The sequence below is a fragment of the Schistosoma haematobium genome, chromosome 3 (assembly GCF_000699445.3).
Source record: "Schistosoma haematobium chromosome 3, whole genome shotgun sequence".
Taxonomy (NCBI): Eukaryota; Metazoa; Platyhelminthes; class Trematoda; order Strigeidida; family Schistosomatidae; genus Schistosoma; species Schistosoma haematobium.
Window position 1 is genome coordinate 16741574 of NC_067198.1, and position 25278 is coordinate 16766851.

The following is a 25278-nucleotide window of genomic DNA, read 5'->3' on the forward strand; positions in this document are numbered from 1 at the left end:
ACGATTGCTTTGGTGCACGCTGATTGGCTAATTCTTATCCAATCAGCACTAGTCGATAGTTGGAGAACACTCTAGAATCTTCTCATGTAGAAAACTATAAATATACTGACGTTTTCTCTATTGTGCTTCTGACTTCCATCTAACCTTGTTATTTGGAATATAATCTCTTCCTGTTCAACCGTGTTTTGATTTGGGGACTTGTCGAGTGAATCGGTGTCCGAGAATACTAAGCAATAGGAATAGCTGGGTCATAACCGTAAGAAGAAAGAGATTATAACAGTGGCGACGGGGAAAAAGGAAAACAAATTCAAGATGCCCATATCAGATGACCAGCTTAACCGAATACTACAACAACAGCAAGCACAACTTGATGCACAAATGCGGTTGTTGGAGACTCTGACTCAACAGCTCAACATCCACAGCTCGAGTTCACACGCTATTTCAAGTTCGTCTTGTGATGCAGTTGCTAGCAGCATCCCAGAATTCATCTATGATCCTGAAAGTGGAAATACTTTTCTCACGTGGTTCAGACGTTGGGAAAATACATTTAGAACAGAATTCTGTAACCAAGACGATGCGTGGAAGACCCGATTGTTGGTACGTAAGTTGGGAAGCAGTGAACATGCACGTTTTGCTGACCATATATTGCCAAAGTTACCTCGAGAGCTCAGTTTCGAGGAGACGGTATTTCAGTTGTCAGAGATATTCGGCGAGTCATCCTCGTTGTTTAGTATTCGATATCGGTGTCTAAATTTGGTGAAACGCGAAGCTGATGAGTATGGTGTTCTAGCAGACATTGTCAACAGAGAATGTGAACGTTTCAAGTTACGCTCGTTGACTGATGACCAATTTAAATGCTTAATATTCATCAAAGCTCTTCAGTCACCACAAGATGCTGAGATCAGGACGAGACTTTTAGCTCGACTGGATCAAGACCCAAACGTCACACTCAGAACATTGACAGATGAGTGTAAGCGTCTACAAAGCATCAGACACGACAACGAGTTGATTGAACGGGTAAATCCTAATTTAACCTGCGGTAGTGTAAATACTATTACTAGGTTAAAAGTTCAGAAGCCTTTAACAACTCGTAACAAACCAAGGACTGCATGCTGGTTATGCGGTGATTGGCATTATGCACGATTCTGTCCATTCAAGAAGCATAAATGTCAGGAGTGCAACAAACGTGGACATAAAGAAGGTCACTGTCCACCGAAGCGTACGTCTCAGCCTAAGAAGAAGCATAAACGTCCTCGACATGTGAAATCAGCCGAGTCTAAATCTCTTTCTCTGGTAGCTGCCTTTCAAACAAACTATGACATTCAGAGAAAGTATGTTACCATCCAGATAAACGGCATATCAGCTCGTCTTCAAATTGACACGGCATCAGATATCACGTTAGTGTCTAGAGAAACGTATAACTTGCTGGGTAAACCGCCAATGAAGCCATCTAAGAAAAGGGCTAAAAACGCATCAGGTGGTGTGCTAAAACTGGTTGGTGAATTACAGTGTGAATTTTCCTTCAATGGAACTAACTGTACAGGAATATGTTACCTAACAGAACGGCCGAACCTTGATCTTCTTGGTCTAGATATGTTAGACAAACTTGGAATAATGGATGTACCAATTAACAGTGTCTGTAACGTATCGTGTTCATCATTGGACACCCCAGTACTTCCAAAGAAGACAGGTGAAAGGTTACTAGGAAAACTGAAAAGAAAGATACGAACACATTCCGATGTCATCCGTCCTACGCCAGCTATTGAACCCCAACGAAACCTATCGATGGAGAATCAGTCCAACCGACATCATGGGGCACAAAGACGATTGTTCACGGTGGGACAAAAAGTGCTTGCTATGGACTATCGTGGGAAACATCCTACATGGACAGCTGGTCGGATCTTGAAAAAGAAGGGGAGTGTGGTTTACGAGGTGTCAGTTGGCTCGGAAGTTTGGGTACGTCATGCTAACCAATTGAAAGCAACTTCGATAGCCAGCAACAAGATTCAATATCGATTACCTCTTGATGTTCTGCTAGACACCTTTGAAATCAAAACGCCGGGAATAGACACATCAGTTTCTGTGCAAGAAAAGAGTGATACTTCTCTATTGCCTAGACGATGGACTAATCGAAAGCACAGGCCAGTCACTCGGTTGCAGTTCGACCCTAGCACCAGATCCTACGAATCTGCTCAAAGGGGAGGTGTTAGCGGGACATAGACTAGATTAAAGCATGCTCAATTCACGATTGCTTTGGTGCACGCTGATTGGCTAATTCTTATCCAATCAGCACTAGTCGATAGTTGGAGAACACTCTAGAATCTTCTCATGTAGAAAACTATAAATATACTGACGTTTTCTCTATTGTGCTTCTGACTTCCATCTAACCTTGTTATTTGGAATATAATCTCTTCCTGTTCAACCGTGTTTTGATTTGGGGACTTGTCGAGTGAATCGGTGTCCGAGAATACTAAGCAATAGGAATAGCTGGGTCATAACCGTAAGAAGAAAGAGATTATAACAGTGGCGACGGGGAAAAAGGAAAACAAATTCAAGATGCCCATATCAGATGACCAGCTTAACCGAATACTACAACAACAGCAAGCACAACTTGATGCACAAATGCGGTTGTTGGAGACTCTGACTCAACAGCTCAACATCCACAGCTCGAGTTCACACGCTATTTCAAGTTCGTCTTGTGATGCAGTTGCTAGCAGCATCCCAGAATTCATCTATGATCCTGAAAGTGGAAATACTTTTCTCACGTGGTTCAGACGTTGGGAAAATACATTTAGAACAGAATTCTGTAACCAAGACGATGCGTGGAAGACCCGATTGTTGGTACGTAAGTTGGGAAGCAGTGAACATGCACGTTTTGCTGACCATATATTGCCAAAGTTACCTCGAGAGCTCAGTTTCGAGGAGACGGTATTTCAGTTGTCAGAGATATTCGGCGAGTCATCCTCGTTGTTTAGTATTCGATATCGGTGTCTAAATTTGGTGAAACGCGAAGCTGATGAGTATGGTGTTCTAGCAGACATTGTCAACAGAGAATGTGAACGTTTCAAGTTACGCTCGTTGACTGATGACCAATTTAAATGCTTAATATTCATCAAAGCTCTTCAGTCACCACAAGATGCTGAGATCAGGACGAGACTTTTAGCTCGACTGGATCAAGACCCAAACGTCACACTCAGAACATTGACAGATGAGTGTAAGCGTCTACAAAGCATCAGACACGACAACGAGTTGATTGAACGGGTAAATCCTAATTTAACCTGCGGTAGTGTAAATACTATTACTAGGTTAAAAGTTCAGAAGCCTTTAACAACTCGTAACAAACCAAGGACTGCATGCTGGTTATGCGGTGATTGGCATTATGCACGATTCTGTCCATTCAAGAAGCATAAATGTCAGGAGTGCAACAAACGTGGACATAAAGAAGGTCACTGTCCACCGAAGCGTACGTCTCAGCCTAAGAAGAAGCATAAACGTCCTCGACATGTGAAATCAGCCGAGTCTAAATCTCTTTCTCTGGTAGCTGCCTTTCAAACAAACTATGACATTCAGAGAAAGTATGTTACCATCCAGATAAACGGCATATCAGCTCGTCTTCAAATTGACACGGCATCAGATATCACGTTAGTGTCTAGAGAAACGTATAACTTGCTGGGTAAACCGCCAATGAAGCCATCTAAGAAAAGGGCTAAAAACGCATCAGGTGGTGTGCTAAAACTGGTTGGTGAATTACAGTGTGAATTTTCCTTCAATGGAACTAACTGTACAGGAATATGTTACCTAACAGAACGGCCGAACCTTGATCTTCTTGGTCTAGATATGTTAGACAAACTTGGAATAATGGATGTACCAATTAACAGTGTCTGTAACGTATCGTGTTCATCATTGGACACCCCAGTACTTCCAAAGAAGACAGGTGAAAGGTTACTAGGAAAACTGAAAAGAAAGATACGAACACATTCCGATGTCATCCGTCCTACGCCAGCTATTGAACCCCAACGAAACCTATCGATGGAGAATCAGTCCAACCGACATCATGGGGCACAAAGACGATTGTTCACGGTGGGACAAAAAGTGCTTGCTATGGACTATCGTGGGAAACATCCTACATGAACAGCTGGTCGGATCTTGAAAAAGAAGGGGAGTGTGGTTTACGAGGTGTCAGTTGGCTCGGAAGTTTGGGTACGTCATGCTAACCAATTGAAAGCAACTTCGATAGCCAGCAACAAGATTCAATATCGATTACCTCTTGATGTTCTGCTAGACACCTTTGAAATCAAAACGCCGGGAATAGACACATCAGTTTCTGTGCAAGAAAAGAGTGATACTTCTCTATTGCCTAGACGATGGACTAATCGAAAGCACAGGCCAGTCACTCGGTTGCAGTTCGACCCTAGCACCAGATCCTACGAATCTGCTCAAAGGGGAGGTGTTAGCGGGACATAGACTAGATTAAAGCATGCTCAATTCACGATTGCTTTGGTGCACGCTGATTGGCTAATTCTTATCCAATCAGCACTAGTCGATAGTTGGAGAACACTCTAGAATCTTCTCATGTAGAAAACTATAAATATACTGACGTTTTCTCTATTGTGCTTCTGACTTCCATCTAACCTTGTTATTTGGAATATAATCTCTTCCTGTTCAACCGTGTTTTGATTTGGGGACTTGTCGAGTGAATCGGTGTCCGAGAATACTAAGCAATAGGAATAGCTGGGTCATAACCGTAAGAAGAAAGAGATTATAACAGTGGCGACGGGGAAAAAGGAAAACAAATTCAAGATGCCCATATCAGATGACCAGCTTAACCGAATACTACAACAACAGCAAGCACAACTTGATGCACAAATGCGGTTGTTGGAGACTCTGACTCAACAGCTCAACATCCACAGCTCGAGTTCACACGCTATTTCAAGTTCGTCTTGTGATGCAGTTGCTAGCAGCATCCCAGAATTCATCTATGATCCTGAAAGTGGAAATACTTTTCTCACGTGGTTCAGACGTTGGGAAAATACATTTAGAACAGAATTCTGTAACCAAGACGATGCGTGGAAGACCCGATTGTTGGTACGTAAGTTGGGAAGCAGTGAACATGCACGTTTTGCTGACCATATATTGCCAAAGTTACCTCGAGAGCTCAGTTTCGAGGAGACGGTATTTCAGTTGTCAGAGATATTCGGCGAGTCATCCTCGTTGTTTAGTATTCGATATCGGTGTCTAAATTTGGTGAAACGCGAAGCTGATGAGTATGGTGTTCTAGCAGACATTGTCAACAGAGAATGTGAACGTTTCAAGTTACGCTCGTTGACTGATGACCAATTTAAATGCTTAATATTCATCAAAGCTCTTCAGTCACCACAAGATGCTGAGATCAGGACGAGACTTTTAGCTCGACTGGATCAAGACCCAAACGTCACACTCAGAACATTGACAGATGAGTGTAAGCGTCTACAAAGCATCAGACACGACAACGAGTTGATTGAACGGGTAAATCCTAATTTAACCTGCGGTAGTGTAAATACTATTACTAGGTTAAAAGTTCAGAAGCCTTTAACAACTCGTAACAAACCAAGGACTGCATGCTGGTTATGCGGTGATTGGCATTATGCACGATTCTGTCCATTCAAGAAGCATAAATGTCAGGAGTGCAACAAACGTGGACATAAAGAAGGTCACTGTCCACCGAAGCGTACGTCTCAGCCTAAGAAGAAGCATAAACGTCCTCGACATGTGAAATCAGCCGAGTCTAAATCTCTTTCTCTGGTAGCTGCCTTTCAAACAAACTATGACATTCAGAGAAAGTATGTTACCATCCAGATAAACGGCATATCAGCTCGTCTTCAAATTGACACGGCATCAGATATCACGTTAGTGTCTAGAGAAACGTATAACTTGCTGGGTAAACCGCCAATGAAGCCATCTAAGAAAAGGGCTAAAAACGCATCAGGTGGTGTGCTAAAACTGGTTGGTGAATTACAGTGTGAATTTTCCTTCAATGGAACTAACTGTACAGGAATATGTTACCTAACAGAACGGCCGAACCTTGATCTTCTTGGTCTAGATATGTTAGACAAACTTGGAATAATGGATGTACCAATTAACAGTGTCTGTAACGTATCGTGTTCATCATTGGACACCCCAGTACTTCCAAAGAAGACAGGTGAAAGGTTACTAGGAAAACTGAAAAGAAAGATACGAACACATTCCGATGTCATCCGTCCTACGCCAGCTATTGAACCCCAACGAAACCTATCGATGGAGAATCAGTCCAACCGACATCATGGGGCACAAAGACGATTGTTCACGGTGGGACAAAAAGTGCTTGCTATGGACTATCGTGGGAAACATCCTACATGGACAGCTGGTCGGATCTTGAAAAAGAAGGGGAGTGTGGTTTACGAGGTGTCAGTTGGCTCGGAAGTTTGGGTACGTCATGCTAACCAATTGAAAGCAACTTCGATAGCCAGCAACAAGATTCAATATCGATTACCTCTTGATGTTCTGCTAGACACCTTTGAAATCAAAACGCCGGGAATAGACACATCAGTTTCTGTGCAAGAAAAGAGTGATACTTCTCTATTGCCTAGACGATGGACTAATCGAAAGCACAGGCCAGTCACTCGGTTGCAGTTCGACCCTAGCACCAGATCCTACGAATCTGCTCAAAGGGGAGGTGTTAGCGGGACATAGACTAGATTAAAGCATGCTCAATTCACGATTGCTTTGGTGCACGCTGATTGGCTAATTCTTATCCAATCAGCACTAGTCGATAGTTGGAGAACACTCTAGAATCTTCTCATGTAGAAAACTATAAATATACTGACGTTTTCTCTATTGTGCTTCTGACTTCCATCTAACCTTGTTATTTGGAATATAATCTCTTCCTGTTCAACCGTGTTTTGATTTGGGGACTTGTCGAGTGAATCGGTGTCCGAGAATACTAAGCAATAGGAATAGCTGGGTCATAACCGTAAGAAGAAAGAGATTATAACAGTGGCGACGGGGAAAAAGGAAAACAAATTCAAGATGCCCATATCAGATGACCAGCTTAACCGAATACTACAACAACAGCAAGCACAACTTGATGCACAAATGCGGTTGTTGGAGACTCTGACTCAACAGCTCAACATCCACAGCTCGAGTTCACACGCTATTTCAAGTTCGTCTTGTGATGCAGTTGCTAGCAGCATCCCAGAATTCATCTATGATCCTGAAAGTGGAAATACTTTTCTCACGTGGTTCAGACGTTGGGAAAATACATTTAGAACAGAATTCTGTAACCAAGACGATGCGTGGAAGACCCGATTGTTGGTACGTAAGTTGGGAAGCAGTGAACATGCACGTTTTGCTGACCATATATTGCCAAAGTTACCTCGAGAGCTCAGTTTCGAGGAGACGGTATTTCAGTTGTCAGAGATATTCGGCGAGTCATCCTCGTTGTTTAGTATTCGATATCGGTGTCTAAATTTGGTGAAACGCGAAGCTGATGAGTATGGTGTTCTAGCAGACATTGTCAACAGAGAATGTGAACGTTTCAAGTTACGCTCGTTGACTGATGACCAATTTAAATGCTTAATATTCATCAAAGCTCTTCAGTCACCACAAGATGCTGAGATCAGGACGAGACTTTTAGCTCGACTGGATCAAGACCCAAACGTCACACTCAGAACATTGACAGATGAGTGTAAGCGTCTACAAAGCATCAGACACGACAACGAGTTGATTGAACGGGTAAATCCTAATTTAACCTGCGGTAGTGTAAATACTATTACTAGGTTAAAAGTTCAGAAGCCTTTAACAACTCGTAACAAACCAAGGACTGCATGCTGGTTATGCGGTGATTGGCATTATGCACGATTCTGTCCATTCAAGAAGCATAAATGTCAGGAGTGCAACAAACGTGGACATAAAGAAGGTCACTGTCCACCGAAGCGTACGTCTCAGCCTAAGAAGAAGCATAAACGTCCTCGACATGTGAAATCAGCCGAGTCTAAATCTCTTTCTCTGGTAGCTGCCTTTCAAACAAACTATGACATTCAGAGAAAGTATGTTACCATCCAGATAAACGGCATATCAGCTCGTCTTCAAATTGACACGGCATCAGATATCACGTTAGTGTCTAGAGAAACGTATAACTTGCTGGGTAAACCGCCAATGAAGCCATCTAAGAAAAGGGCTAAAAACGCATCAGGTGGTGTGCTAAAACTGGTTGGTGAATTACAGTGTGAATTTTCCTTCAATGGAACTAACTGTACAGGAATATGTTACCTAACAGAACGGCCGAACCTTGATCTTCTTGGTCTAGATATGTTAGACAAACTTGGAATAATGGATGTACCAATTAACAGTGTCTGTAACGTATCGTGTTCATCATTGGACACCCCAGTACTTCCAAAGAAGACAGGTGAAAGGTTACTAGGAAAACTGAAAAGAAAGATACGAACACATTCCGATGTCATCCGTCCTACGCCAGCTATTGAACCCCAACGAAACCTATCGATGGAGAATCAGTCCAACCGACATCATGGGGCACAAAGACGATTGTTCACGGTGGGACAAAAAGTGCTTGCTATGGACTATCGTGGGAAACATCCTACATGGACAGCTGGTCGGATCTTGAAAAAGAAGGGAGTGTGGTTTACGAGGTGTCAGTTGGCTCGGAAGTTTGGGTACGTCATGCTAACCAATTGAAAGCAACTTCGATAGCCAGCAACAAGATTCAATATCGATTACCTCTTGATGTTCTGCTAGACACCTTTGAAATCAAAACGCCGGGAATAGACACATCAGTTTCTGTGCAAGAAAAGAGTGATACTTCTCTATTGCCTAGACGATGGACTAATCGAAAGCACAGGCCAGTCACTCGGTTGCAGTTCGACCCTAGCACCAGATCCTACGAATCTGCTCAAAGGGGAGGTGTTAGCGGGACATAGACTAGATTAAAGCATGCTCAATTCACGATTGCTTTGGTGCACGCTGATTGGCTAATTCTTATCCAATCAGCACTAGTCGATAGTTGGAGAACACTCTAGAATCTTCTCATGTAGAAAACTATAAATATACTGACGTTTTCTCTATTGTGCTTCTGACTTCCATCTAACCTTGTTATTTGGAATATAATCTCTTCCTGTTCAACCGTGTTTTGATTTGGGGACTTGTCGAGTGAATCGGTGTCCGAGAATACTAAGCAATAGGAATAGCTGGGTCATAACCGTAAGAAGAAAGAGATTATAACAGTGGCGACGGGGAAAAAGGAAAACAAATTCAAGATGCCCATATCAGATGACCAGCTTAACCGAATACTACAACAACAGCAAGCACAACTTGATGCACAAATGCGGTTGTTGGAGACTCTGACTCAACAGCTCAACATCCACAGCTCGAGTTCACACGCTATTTCAAGTTCGTCTTGTGATGCAGTTGCTAGCAGCATCCCAGAATTCATCTATGATCCTGAAAGTGGAAATACTTTTCTCACGTGGTTCAGACGTTGGGAAAATACATTTAGAACAGAATTCTGTAACCAAGACGATGCGTGGAAGACCCGATTGTTGGTACGTAAGTTGGGAAGCAGTGAACATGCACGTTTTGCTGACCATATATTGCCAAAGTTACCTCGAGAGCTCAGTTTCGAGGAGACGGTATTTCAGTTGTCAGAGATATTCGGCGAGTCATCCTCGTTGTTTAGTATTCGATATCGGTGTCTAAATTTGGTGAAACGCGAAGCTGATGAGTATGGTGTTCTAGCAGACATTGTCAACAGAGAATGTGAACGTTTCAAGTTACGCTCGTTGACTGATGACCAATTTAAATGCTTAATATTCATCAAAGCTCTTCAGTCACCACAAGATGCTGAGATCAGGACGAGACTTTTAGCTCGACTGGATCAAGACCCAAACGTCACACTCAGAACATTGACAGATGAGTGTAAGCGTCTACAAAGCATCAGACACGACAACGAGTTGATTGAACGGGTAAATCCTAATTTAACCTGCGGTAGTGTAAATACTATTACTAGGTTAAAAGTTCAGAAGCCTTTAACAACTCGTAACAAACCAAGGACTGCATGCTGGTTATGCGGTGATTGGCATTATGCACGATTCTGTCCATTCAAGAAGCATAAATGTCAGGAGTGCAACAAACGTGGACATAAAGAAGGTCACTGTCCACCGAAGCGTACGTCTCAGCCTAAGAAGAAGCATAAACGTCCTCGACATGTGAAATCAGCCGAGTCTAAATCTCTTTCTCTGGTAGCTGCCTTTCAAACAAACTATGACATTCAGAGAAAGTATGTTACCATCCAGATAAACGGCATATCAGCTCGTCTTCAAATTGACACGGCATCAGATATCACGTTAGTGTCTAGAGAAACGTATAACTTGCTGGGTAAACCGCCAATGAAGCCATCTAAGAAAAGGGCTAAAAACGCATCAGGTGGTGTGCTAAAACTGGTTGGTGAATTACAGTGTGAATTTTCCTTCAATGGAACTAACTGTACAGGAATATGTTACCTAACAGAACGGCCGAACCTTGATCTTCTTGGTCTAGATATGTTAGACAAACTTGGAATAATGGATGTACCAATTAACAGTGTCTGTAACGTATCGTGTTCATCATTGGACACCCCAGTACTTCCAAAGAAGACAGGTGAAAGGTTACTAGGAAAACTGAAAAGAAAGATACGAACACATTCCGATGTCATCCGTCCTACGCCAGCTATTGAACCCCAACGAAACCTATCGATGGAGAATCAGTCCAACCGACATCATGGGGCACAAAGACGATTGTTCACGGTGGGACAAAAAGTGCTTGCTATGGACTATCGTGGGAAACATCCTACATGGACAGCTGGTCGGATCTTGAAAAAGAAGGGGAGTGTGGTTTACGAGGTGTCAGTTGGCTCGGAAGTTTGGGTACGTCATGCTAACCAATTGAAAGCAACTTCGATAGCCAGCAACAAGATTCAATATCGATTACCTCTTGATGTTCTGCTAGACACCTTTGAAATCAAAACGCCGGGAATAGACACATCAGTTTCTGTGCAAGAAAAGAGTGATACTTCTCTATTGCCTAGACGATGGACTAATCGAAAGCACAGGCCAGTCACTCGGTTGCAGTTCGACCCTAGCACCAGATCCTACGAATCTGCTCAAAGGGGAGGTGTTAGCGGGACATAGACTAGATTAAAGCATGCTCAATTCACGATTGCTTTGGTGCACGCTGATTGGCTAATTCTTATCCAATCAGCACTAGTCGATAGTTGGAGAACACTCTAGAATCTTCTCATGTAGAAAACTATAAATATACTGACGTTTTCTCTATTGTGCTTCTGACTTCCATCTAACCTTGTTATTTGGAATATAATCTCTTCCTGTTCAACCGTGTTTTGATTTGGGGACTTGTCGAGTGAATCGGTGTCCGAGAATACTAAGCAATAGGAATAGCTGGGTCATAACCGTAAGAAGAAAGAGATTATAACAGTGGCGACGGGGAAAAAGGAAAACAAATTCAAGATGCCCATATCAGATGACCAGCTTAACCGAATACTACAACAACAGCAAGCACAACTTGATGCACAAATGCGGTTGTTGGAGACTCTGACTCAACAGCTCAACATCCACAGCTCGAGTTCACACGCTATTTCAAGTTCGTCTTGTGATGCAGTTGCTAGCAGCATCCCAGAATTCATCTATGATCCTGAAAGTGGAAATACTTTTCTCACGTGGTTCAGACGTTGGGAAAATACATTTAGAACAGAATTCTGTAACCAAGACGATGCGTGGAAGACCCGATTGTTGGTACGTAAGTTGGGAAGCAGTGAACATGCACGTTTTGCTGACCATATATTGCCAAAGTTACCTCGAGAGCTCAGTTTCGAGGAGACGGTATTTCAGTTGTCAGAGATATTCGGCGAGTCATCCTCGTTGTTTAGTATTCGATATCGGTGTCTAAATTTGGTGAAACGCGAAGCTGATGAGTATGGTGTTCTAGCAGACATTGTCAACAGAGAATGTGAACGTTTCAAGTTACGCTCGTTGACTGATGACCAATTTAAATGCTTAATATTCATCAAAGCTCTTCAGTCACCACAAGATGCTGAGATCAGGACGAGACTTTTAGCTCGACTGGATCAAGACCCAAACGTCACACTCAGAACATTGACAGATGAGTGTAAGCGTCTACAAAGCATCAGACACGACAACGAGTTGATTGAACGGGTAAATCCTAATTTAACCTGCGGTAGTGTAAATACTATTACTAGGTTAAAAGTTCAGAAGCCTTTAACAACTCGTAACAAACCAAGGACTGCATGCTGGTTATGCGGTGATTGGCATTATGCACGATTCTGTCCATTCAAGAAGCATAAATGTCAGGAGTGCAACAAACGTGGACATAAAGAAGGTCACTGTCCACCGAAGCGTACGTCTCAGCCTAAGAAGAAGCATAAACGTCCTCGACATGTGAAATCAGCCGAGTCTAAATCTCTTTCTCTGGTAGCTGCCTTTCAAACAAACTATGACATTCAGAGAAAGTATGTTACCATCCAGATAAACGGCATATCAGCTCGTCTTCAAATTGACACGGCATCAGATATCACGTTAGTGTCTAGAGAAACGTATAACTTGCTGGGTAAACCGCCAATGAAGCCATCTAAGAAAAGGGCTAAAAACGCATCAGGTGGTGTGCTAAAACTGGTTGGTGAATTACAGTGTGAATTTTCCTTCAATGGAACTAACTGTACAGGAATATGTTACCTAACAGAACGGCCGAACCTTGATCTTCTTGGTCTAGATATGTTAGACAAACTTGGAATAATGGATGTACCAATTAACAGTGTCTGTAACGTATCGTGTTCATCATTGGACACCCCAGTACTTCCAAAGAAGACAGGTGAAAGGTTACTAGGAAAACTGAAAAGAAAGATACGAACACATTCCGATGTCATCCGTCCTACGCCAGCTATTGAACCCCAACGAAACCTATCGATGGAGAATCAGTCCAACCGACATCATGGGGCACAAAGACGATTGTTCACGGTGGGACAAAAAGTGCTTGCTATGGACTATCGTGGGAAACATCCTACATGGACAGCTGGTCGGATCTTGAAAAAGAAGGGAGTGTGGTTTACGAGGTGTCAGTTGGCTCGGAAGTTTGGGTACGTCATGCTAACCAATTGAAAGCAACTTCGATAGCCAGCAACAAGATTCAATATCGATTACCTCTTGATGTTCTGCTAGACACCTTTGAAATCAAAACGCCGGGAATAGACACATCAGTTTCTGTGCAAGAAAAGAGTGATACTTCTCTATTGCCTAGACGATGGACTAATCGAAAGCACAGGCCAGTCACTCGGTTGCAGTTCGACCCTAGCACCAGATCCTACGAATCTGCTCAAAGGGGAGGTGTTAGCGGGACATAGACTAGATTAAAGCATGCTCAATTCACGATTGCTTTGGTGCACGCTGATTGGCTAATTCTTATCCAATCAGCACTAGTCGATAGTTGGAGAACACTCTAGAATCTTCTCATGTAGAAAACTATAAATATACTGACGTTTTCTCTATTGTGCTTCTGACTTCCATCTAACCTTGTTATTTGGAATATAATCTCTTCCTGTTCAACCGTGTTTTGATTTGGGGACTTGTCGAGTGAATCGGTGTCCGAGAATACTAAGCAATAGGAATAGCTGGGTCATAACCGTAAGAAGAAAGAGATTATAACAGTGGCGACGGGGAAAAAGGAAAACAAATTCAAGATGCCCATATCAGATGACCAGCTTAACCGAATACTACAACAACAGCAAGCACAACTTGATGCACAAATGCGGTTGTTGGAGACTCTGACTCAACAGCTCAACATCCACAGCTCGAGTTCACACGCTATTTCAAGTTCGTCTTGTGATGCAGTTGCTAGCAGCATCCCAGAATTCATCTATGATCCTGAAAGTGGAAATACTTTTCTCACGTGGTTCAGACGTTGGGAAAATACATTTAGAACAGAATTCTGTAACCAAGACGATGCGTGGAAGACCCGATTGTTGGTACGTAAGTTGGGAAGCAGTGAACATGCACGTTTTGCTGACCATATATTGCCAAAGTTACCTCGAGAGCTCAGTTTCGAGGAGACGGTATTTCAGTTGTCAGAGATATTCGGCGAGTCATCCTCGTTGTTTAGTATTCGATATCGGTGTCTAAATTTGGTGAAACGCGAAGCTGATGAGTATGGTGTTCTAGCAGACATTGTCAACAGAGAATGTGAACGTTTCAAGTTACGCTCGTTGACTGATGACCAATTTAAATGCTTAATATTCATCAAAGCTCTTCAGTCACCACAAGATGCTGAGATCAGGACGAGACTTTTAGCTCGACTGGATCAAGACCCAAACGTCACACTCAGAACATTGACAGATGAGTGTAAGCGTCTACAAAGCATCAGACACGACAACGAGTTGATTGAACGGGTAAATCCTAATTTAACCTGCGGTAGTGTAAATACTATTACTAGGTTAAAAGTTCAGAAGCCTTTAACAACTCGTAACAAACCAAGGACTGCATGCTGGTTATGCGGTGATTGGCATTATGCACGATTCTGTCCATTCAAGAAGCATAAATGTCAGGAGTGCAACAAACGTGGACATAAAGAAGGTCACTGTCCACCGAAGCGTACGTCTCAGCCTAAGAAGAAGCATAAACGTCCTCGACATGTGAAATCAGCCGAGTCTAAATCTCTTTCTCTGGTAGCTGCCTTTCAAACAAACTATGACATTCAGAGAAAGTATGTTACCATCCAGATAAACGGCATATCAGCTCGTCTTCAAATTGACACGGCATCAGATATCACGTTAGTGTCTAGAGAAACGTATAACTTGCTGGGTAAACCGCCAATGAAGCCATCTAAGAAAAGGGCTAAAAACGCATCAGGTGGTGTGCTAAAACTGGTTGGTGAATTACAGTGTGAATTTTCCTTCAATGGAACTAACTGTACAGGAATATGTTACCTAACAGAACGGCCGAACCTTGATCTTCTTGGTCTAGATATGTTAGACAAACTTGGAATAATGGATGTACCAATTAACAGTGTCTGTAACGTATCGTGTTCATCATTGGACACCCCAGTACTTCCAAAGAAGACAGGTGAAAGGTTACTAGGAAAACTGAAAAGAAAGATACGAACACATTCCGATGTCATCCGTCCTACGCCAGCTATTGAACCCCAACGAAACCTATCGATGGAGAATCAGTCCAACCGACATCATGGGGCACAAAGACGATTGTTCACGGTGGGACAAAAAGTGCTTGCTATGGACTATCGTGGGAAACATCCTACATGGACAGCTGGTCGGATCTTGAAAAAGAAGGGGAGTGTGGTTTACGAGGTGTCAGTTGGCTCGGAAGTTTGGGTACGTCATGCTAACCAATTGAAAGCAACTTCGATAGCCAGCAACAAGATTCAATATCGATTACCTCTTGATGTTCTGCTAGACACCTTTGAAATCAAAACGCCGGGAATAGACACATCAGTTTCTGTGCAAGAAAAGAGTGATACTTCTCTATTGCCTAGACGATGGACTAATCGAAAGCACAGGCCAGTCACTCGGTTGCAGTTCGACCCTAGCACCAGATCCTACGAATCTGCTCAAAGGGGAGGTGTTAGCGGGACATAGACTAGATTAAAGCATGCTCAATTCACGATTGCTTTGGTGCACGCTGATTGGCTAATTCTTATCCAATCAGCACTAGTCGATAGTTGGAGAACACTCTAGAATCTTCTCATGTAGAAAACTATAAATATACTGACGTTTTCTCTATTGTGCTTCTGACTTCCATCTAACCTTGTTATTTGGAATATAATCTCTTCCTGTTCAACCGTGTTTTGATTTGGGGACTTGTCGAGTGAATCGGTGTCCGAGAATACTAAGCAATAGGAATAGCTGGGTCATAACCGTAAGAAGAAAGAGATTATAACAGTGGCGACGGGGAAAAAGGAAAACAAATTCAAGATGCCCATATCAGATGACCAGCTTAACCGAATACTACAACAACAGCAAGCACAACTTGATGCACAAATGCGGTTGTTGGAGACTCTGACTCAACAGCTCAACATCCACAGCTCGAGTTCACACGCTATTTCAAGTTCGTCTTGTGATGCAGTTGCTAGCAGCATCCCAGAATTCATCTATGATCCTGAAAGTGGAAATACTTTTCTCACGTGGTTCAGACGTTGGGAAAATACATTTAGAACAGAATTCTGTAACCAAGACGATGCGTGGAAGACCCGATTGTTGGTACGTAAGTTGGGAAGCAGTGAACATGCACGTTTTGCTGACCATATATTGCCAAAGTTACCTCGAGAGCTCAGTTTCGAGGAGACGGTATTTCAGTTGTCAGAGATATTCGGCGAGTCATCCTCGTTGTTTAGTATTCGATATCGGTGTCTAAATTTGGTGAAACGCGAAGCTGATGAGTATGGTGTTCTAGCAGACATTGTCAACAGAGAATGTGAACGTTTCAAGTTACGCTCGTTGACTGATGACCAATTTAAATGCTTAATATTCATCAAAGCTCTTCAGTCACCACAAGATGCTGAGATCAGGACGAGACTTTTAGCTCGACTGGATCAAGACCCAAACGTCACACTCAGAACATTGACAGATGAGTGTAAGCGTCTACAAAGCATCAGACACGACAACGAGTTGATTGAACGGGTAAATCCTAATTTAACCTGCGGTAGTGTAAATACTATTACTAGGTTAAAAGTTCAGAAGCCTTTAACAACTCGTAACAAACCAAGGACTGCATGCTGGTTATGCGGTGATTGGCATTATGCACGATTCTGTCCATTCAAGAAGCATAAATGTCAGGAGTGCAACAAACGTGGACATAAAGAAGGTCACTGTCCACCGAAGCGTACGTCTCAGCCTAAGAAGAAGCATAAACGTCCTCGACATGTGAAATCAGCCGAGTCTAAATCTCTTTCTCTGGTAGCTGCCTTTCAAACAAACTATGACATTCAGAGAAAGTATGTTACCATCCAGATAAACGGCATATCAGCTCGTCTTCAAATTGACACGGCATCAGATATCACGTTAGTGTCTAGAGAAACGTATAACTTGCTGGGTAAACCGCCAATGAAGCCATCTAAGAAAAGGGCTAAAAACGCATCAGGTGGTGTGCTAAAACTGGTTGGTGAATTACAGTGTGAATTTTCCTTCAATGGAACTAACTGTACAGGAATATGTTACCTAACAGAACGGCCGAACCTTGATCTTCTTGGTCTAGATATGTTAGACAAACTTGGAATAATGGATGTACCAATTAACAGTGTCTGTAACGTATCGTGTTCATCATTGGACACCCCAGTACTTCCAAAGAAGACAGGTGAAAGGTTACTAGGAAAACTGAAAAGAAAGATACGAACACATTCCGATGTCATCCGTCCTACGCCAGCTATTGAACCCCAACGAAACCTATCGATGGAGAATCAGTCCAACCGACATCATGGGGCACAAAGACGATTGTTCACGGTGGGACAAAAAGTGCTTGCTATGGACTATCGTGGGAAACATCCTACATGGACAGCTGGTCGGATCTTGAAAAAGAAGGGGAGTGTGGTTTACGAGGTGTCAGTTGGCTCGGAAGTTTGGGTACGTCATGCTAACCAATTGAAAGCAACTTCGATAGCCAGCAACAAGATTCAATATCGATTACCTCTTGATGTTCTGCTAGACACCTTTGAAATCAAAACGCCGGGAATAGACACATCAGTTTCTGTGCAAGAAAAGAGTGATACTTCTCTATTGCCTAGACGATGGACTAATCGAAAGCACAGGCCAGTCACTCGGTTGCAGTTCGACCCTAGCACCAGATCCTACGAATCTGCTCAAAGGGGAGGTGTTAGCGGGATATAGACTAGATTAAAGCATGCTCAATTCACGATTGCTTTGGTGCACGCTGATTGGCTAATTCTTATCCAATCAGCACTAGTCGATAGTTGGAGAACACTCTAGAATCTTCTCATGTAGAAAACTATAAATATACTGACGTTTTCTCTATTGTGCTTCTGACTTCCATCTAACCTTGTTATTTGGAATATAATCTCTTCCTGTTCAACCGTGTTTTGATTTGGGGACTTGTCGAGTGAATCGGTGTCCGAGAATACTAAGCAATAGGAATAGCTGGGTCATTACCGTAAGAAAAGCGATTTATAACATATATTTTAATAGAATACACGACACTTTAATCACTATTTGTGTGTTAATTTAGAATGTCGCTTTTCAGGCATTTGGTAGTAGTTAATTAAGCAAAAGTAACATGTGTAAGTGAAAATAATTTTTTTCTCTTCAACTTCTACACCAAGGAATTATTGGGAAAAAAACTTATTGTTTTAAGGTGGTTTGTTGTCTATACTGACTACACATGATAATAAGAAATAGGAAGAAAATGTTTTCGTGTTTTCAAATGTTCTGAATATTTGCAGTTTCATCCATAAATATTTGTACATTTCATATGATAGCTGATGCATTTTTACAAAGCATTCTTTTCGAGAGTGTCTACTTTGGTGATAAATCGTACTTTTTGTTGTTTTGTTTATTTGTTGTAGACGAGCTTTGGATCTGTTTGCCAACGTTGTTCACATTCGTACGTTGAAAGGGATCCCAAGCTTTCATCAAAATCTTGATTTAGTCATCATACGTGAACAGATAGAAGGAGAGTATTCGTCACTGGAACATGAATCTGTTAAGGGCGTAATTGAGTCCTTAAAAATTATAACACGAAGTAACTCTGAACGAATCGCAAAATTTGCGTTTGATTATGCTGTCCGCAATAAGCGTAGGAAAGTTACTGCTGTTCATAAAGCTAACATTATGTAAGTTTTCATTTATATTTATGTATTTACTTCCAAATGCTTTGACAGTATTAAGTGGTCAGTGTTCAAACCGTGCACTTATACCTTATTTTTTGTAAACGATATACAAAGATAAGGTGATAAGTGTTATATTTTAAAATATATTACTATTATTCCTCGTTATGAACAATTGGAAGATGTATCTTAATACGCCAAATCCGAGAGTAGTAGAGGTAGTAACGATCTCAGTGGTAGTAGAAAAGATTAGACATCGAAGATACAGTTTAAGAAGACATAAATTTGTGAAAAAGGTTATGAGGAATTTAAAATTTCAGAGTTTGAGAGAATACAAAGATTGGATGCATTTGGGCGATTGCAAATGATTTTGAGCCACGCCCTTCTAAGTCTCTAACTACTGGTTGCGTTTGTCACGCAGACCCCAACCAGGTAGTTTACATTTATTAGTATGGCTCAGTCCAGTTGTCATTGACTTCGTGGACGGATACCATGTTTCGGTTTGGCTGCCCCTGTTTTTCTTCCAGTTTACTGCTACACCAAACAACATCCGTCGAGGTTAGGGAATGATTAGGCGTATGTAACTCATATCCCAACCGCTTAAGTTGACGAAGATATACTACGTCACCAATCGATTTGCTATCATTATGTAGTGGATGCTACTCACAAGATTGCTCGTAAATATTATGTTGTGGAAGGTAGCGTCAATGTTGTCGGATGGAGTGAAGAGTTTCAGTACAGCGAAAGCACGGCGTAGGCGAAACCCACGTAGACCAAATGAGAAGATAGTTGAGACTAAAGAACACCGAAAAATGCTGTGAATATGTATTATCTAGACGCTTTGTAACCTCTTACAATAAATAAAGATTTCCTCCGTCTATTGCTCTTTTTTACACTTATGTAATACCCTATTCTTAATCCAGGTATTGCTTCCTCAGTGGTCCCAAAATATACGACCAATATTTCGAAGGCATCTATGATCGAATACTAGTGAATTACGGCTATCCTCTGTTCTTAGTAGCTACGTCCCATATCCATAAAGTGGAACGGTGCGAACTATTGCATAGTAAACTCATTCTTTGGTTGAGAGAGTGACATTTTACTTACTCCACAAGTGATACAAGTTGGGAAAAGCCAACAGAGCCTTCTGAACTCGTAACAAGATAAGTAAATCGGTCGATACGTTCAACTACCTTAGTACTTTGATTCAGGAACTGACAAGTTCTTCTTATCAATAAGTCGAGCTGATAGCTAAAGTTGTTTTATCAGACACTAGTCTAGGCTCATAGTGACGACCGAAACAAAAGGTGGACTACTAACTCTAAGTCCTCACAATTAGACAAAACGGACACAAGAACACATAGACTTCGTCAAAAGGGTTTATAAAACCTAATACCCAATTTAGTAGTCCAAACAGATTTAAGGATTATGAGAGAAAGAATACCATATGTATTTATTTAGGTCATTGTGTACCATAAGGACATATATACACTGTCTTGTCAGCTAAAATCTTACGGTGGGCTCCACTGGCGAGGTAGCGGTTTCTTAAGTGATTCACCTGTTTCAGTCTGTTGGTCTGAAGGGTTCTACAGTTATTAAACATGGAAGTCTAAAGTGAGGCAAACAGGGTTTAGTGGATAGCATACCTTTGTGATATACATTTTTAAACGTACTTGTATTTTTAATTTCAGTATTTATCTAAACAAAAGTCCATTAAATATATTGCTACCGTATTTTCAATATTCTTTTGTTAATTTTTTTATTCAGGAAATTAAGTGATGGTTTATTTCTCGAAACTTGCCAAAATATGGCCAAACTTTATCCACATATTCAGTTTAATTCAATGATTATAGATAATTGTTGTATGCAACTGGTCAGTAATCCTGAACAATTTGATGTGATGGTTATGCCAAACCTATATGGTAACATTGTTGATAATCTTGCTGCTGGTTTGGTTGGTGGTGCTGGGGTTGTACCGGGTGTATCATATAGTCATGAAGTTAGTTTGAGTTTCAAATACTTATTCATTTTATGTGATTTGCTGGTGCTAGTCACTATGGTAGTTGGAAATATATTTCGAAGCCGTCATCTATATTTTATACTTTTAAATGGTGATGATATGGTACTCTGAAAGTGAATTCCCACATACTTTGGGACTTGTATACAATTTATTCAGCAACATGATTGTAATTTGTTAACCTAAATTTATCTGGTATCTGTGGAATAGATTTTAATGTTTATAAAAGTTGAACCCTTTGGGTTCTGCTCAATTATTTTCAACCATCAAGATATTTCGTTGACCAAGGAGGTGTATTGCACGTAAAGATTATTATTATGAGCTCAAACCTAACAGTTTATATTTGCTAAGGATTTTGTAGAGTATGTGACTTTTCTAGAGTAAAATTAAGATTTAGTTCAACTACAAGTGAAATAGTGCGTATACAAGAAAACGTATTTACTCAAATAAAACAGCTATATGTACTCAAGGTTTGGTATTTGATTGATTAACATTTATTATTAGACTTTATTGATAAGTATGCTCATAGGAGAAGAGCGATGACAGCGTATTCATAGTTCGTCGAATGAACTGTACGTTTTACATAAATATATTAGTTAGTAGTCATTACAATTTGTTTGTTTACCTATTGAACCATTGAATATGGAATTCACTTTGTACGGGCGTAAAATATATCGTTAATAGGAATCCAAATATTAGAATAGAATAGTTACAATATTTATTTTATATTCTTTATATTATTTCGAAAATGAAGCCAATGCTGCGTAGTATTTTAGTGGATTTCTTTGAATAATATTAATTATGAATTCAAAACTTAGAGTTTAACAATATTCGAATATTTTCAGTGACTTATTTCATTTTAAAATCTTATTCCTCTTTGTTGTTTTCTTAGTTTGCTGTTTTTGAACCGGGCACTAGACATTCATTCAATGTGGCATCAGGCAAAAATATGGCTAATCCAACAGCGATTCTATTAGCCAGCTCAAATTTATTACGTCATATCAATTTAGAAAGTTATGCCAATAAAATTGAAACAGCTTTACTTAAAATTATTAAATCTAAGAAAGCATTAACTTCTGATATCGGTGGTTGTTCATCTACAACTCAGTTTACAGAAGCAATGATAGAACAAGCTCATATTTCTTAATTATATCATACAAAGACTACTTTAACTTTTAACTTAAACAGTTATCTATTAGACATATGCTTTTTGTATAGTAGTCATAAGTTTGAATCTAATTCTAACTTATGACTAGTATTCTAGTTCCTTTGTATTGTGTATCAAACAGTCAGTAGATTATTACTATTATTAATGATAGTAAAATAAGTCACTGATCCATGTTAAAATGTTATGCTTGTAAATAACTACGCATTTACGAATTCTTTATTTTCAAGACAGTGTCGTTATTCTATTGAACTGAAATTAATCTAACTTTCTTCATTCAAGTTGGATCATTCTCACTCATAGTTGATCCGAAATCAATAGCCTTTCATTCCCCATTATTTTAAAGCTTGTTTCATATATATATCCTTTTACAAATGGATATACTTGCAATAGTTTGAGAAATTGTGTTTATGATTATTAAATTCATGAATTTGTGGGAGATTTAATGCTAAAAATAGGATATCAGTTGAGCTAATTGGTGGTAAAAGGACCAGGAAGCTCCTAATAAATGGTTCCAATAAGTTATTTCCATGTAAATTAAATCTTTGAAGCTCATTACTCGCTAGTTACTCTTTTTATTGATAGAACTTCCAGAATTTTAGTGGCAACCTGTGGTTAATTTGTTGTAACAGCTTATAATAAGGATAATTGTTCACTAAAGGAGTTGGAGAATTCTAATCCCATATCTGGCAAAATGTTTGCACTAGTAAACGATCATCCACTTAATGATCATCTAGTGATTAGTTTGTGACATGATTACCACATTTTTATAAGAAAACTGCTGACCATTGAACTTCTGTCGAACCCTACTTTGGGACTCGTTAAGAACAAACACCCGCAACCCTCTCTGTTATCATGCTCAGAACTTTCAGGTCTCAGTATGGACAATACATATCGATCACTGAGGCAAAATCTAATGATTCACATCTTCAATCCCAGTCAACTTGTGCATTGAGATCTGTAACTATTGTCATCAGAGATAACTGTTACTTTTGACGTGGCTAAGTTCACTGGCTTTTCTGTATGACTTCTGGAGATCAGTCACGAACTATCTATGGGAATCAGTTAAAATTCTGTAATTTCTTATAGTGGGAAAGCTGTATATAAGATTTGGGACGTAGATATTTCACCTACAAAAATAAACTGACTTGGTGTATTTTTATTTGGTGAAATTACAGTATGCTAATATAGTAGATTATAGCGACTCATGTGCAATTGAGTTTATTCTCATTTAACTCAGTTAAGCTCTTTCACTAACTTATTTAGCGGACAAAGTCATCCGCACTATAACAATTTATTGTACCCTTATTATTTTGTGTTTGTATGAAATACGTATGCTTGAATATTGCTTACTGCCTACGCATTTATTCACTCTGCTAGTCTTACTACTAACCGCTTATTTGGTTCGATGACTCATTCATTTCACTAGGTATATATATGTCCATGTTATTCATATTCATTACTCTCTCTCGTCTCGCTCTGGCTCTCGCTCGCTTGATTGTAATCGCTTACTCATATTCGCTCGATCGCATGCTTGCCTTTTGGCACAAATCTATGCTCGTTTAACGCATCTGCACATTTGGATATATGTGTGTGGTCTCGTGATAAACGTAATCAACGTTTCGTATTCGCCTTCTGATTAATATACCGTTGGGGCGTTATATAGAACGGTAAACAAGACGAGCTGTATACGAAGTTTAAGGATTATTTTGAATACCGACCACCACAAGATAATCTGTAACAATCGAATGCACTAAGACTGATTACTTTTGAGTTTTTGCTGTATCTAGTCCGTTTACTGTGTGATGAATTACAATTACAGTCATTAATATGCACCACATTAAATTTTATCTATATAAACATACCATTTCCTTACACCATACTAATTGTTCCGATTTACGATATGGAAACGCTGTTAGCGTTTATATAATTGAAAACGATAACTTAAGCAGACCTTATAAGGGGAGTCTCATGTGGTTGAGTTATCTTATAATAGTTGACCTGACAAAATAATGTGAATATTTATTTGTTAGAACACTATGCTTCATAAAATTCAATGTAAATATCCTTATGATTCTTATCGTTTCCTTTAATTAATTACCAGTAGTCTGTTAATTAGCTAAGTTATGCTATAGCGGTTGAATGTCATGAAAACACAGCCGCTTTAGTTTGTCAGTAGATTTTCACACACTCTGTAAATCAGCTAGAGAGTCTGTATTCTTCTATATTACGTTTTAAAGATCTGTTCTGTTAGCGATGTCATTTCGACCAAATCATTTCAGTATTGTATTAAGTCACTTCGATTATGACACATACCTAAATGTATACGACTAAACTGTATTGTAAAATAAACAAAATTTCTCAAATAGGTGTTTGTGTAGTAATCTCACCAAATGAAATTAATCAGTTCCTAAAGTTTGTAATAACTAGTACACTGACAGTAGTAGGATCAATTTTAATTCGCTCTTATTTGGTAAAATGAAGATTTTATGAAATAATCGCTGATATCAATTTTAGTAGTGTCTAGATTTGTAACAAATAATTTCATATATTAAATGTTATTAACAAGCGGTTAAGCTAATTGTTCACTGAATATGTATTTTCCAATGTGATATTCTACTATGTATATTTTTTATTTTACTGTAAATGAGATTTATTTTGTTTTAAATGTTATGTACCGTTACCAACATTGTTTTTATGTTGCAAATATAGTAGTGAGTGACTAGGTGATCATGGGACGATTAGTACCATAATATTCATCCAATTTGTAATATTTCTAATTATCTCGCGGTTTATATTTTGAGTGAGTTTTGACCAGTCTTTGTGAACACTAACTTTAGAATTAAGGTGCATCCAACTGTGGAGTCCCAAATATAGCGGAACTCGTATTCTAGATACCACTGCTAACCACATTTTATGTATCCGATAGAAGCTATAATATTCAGCTTCGAAACAGCATTCTGTTTGTGTTGTTTTCTTTGAACTAGATGATTTAATTGGGGCGATGTCACCATCGTTCTGTCCAGAATCATGAGCTCCTACCTCATGCGGAGAATGGAATGTTACTAAAAGCATCTTGTTGAGCTACAAATCTTCACCATTAATTTAAAAAGCTTTATATCTCTGAATGATGATGAGTAACACTGAACAAGCGAACTTTTAAATCTAATTATCAGTACTTGGGGTAGTAATAGTAATAACAGAGGTAATAAAATCA

The 25278-nt window shown here is 40.0% G+C and overlaps 1 protein-coding gene across 1 annotated transcript in view; it reads left to right on the forward strand.

The window, feature by feature from the left end:
* The window catches only part of IDH3B (Isocitrate dehydrogenase [NAD] subunit beta, mitochondrial), a 60376-nt gene extending 35811 nt beyond the window's left edge, over positions 1-24565 (forward strand). Inside the window, exons 5-7 of the mRNA XM_051213158.1 lie at positions 18619-18885; positions 20647-20878; positions 21789-24565. Of these exons, the coding sequence (XP_051069104.1) occupies positions 18619-18885; positions 20647-20878; positions 21789-22043 (754 nt within the window). The 3' untranslated portion in view covers positions 22044-24565. The remainder of the gene's footprint in view (positions 1-18618; positions 18886-20646; positions 20879-21788) is intronic.
* Positions 24566-25278: the final 713 nt, after the last annotated feature.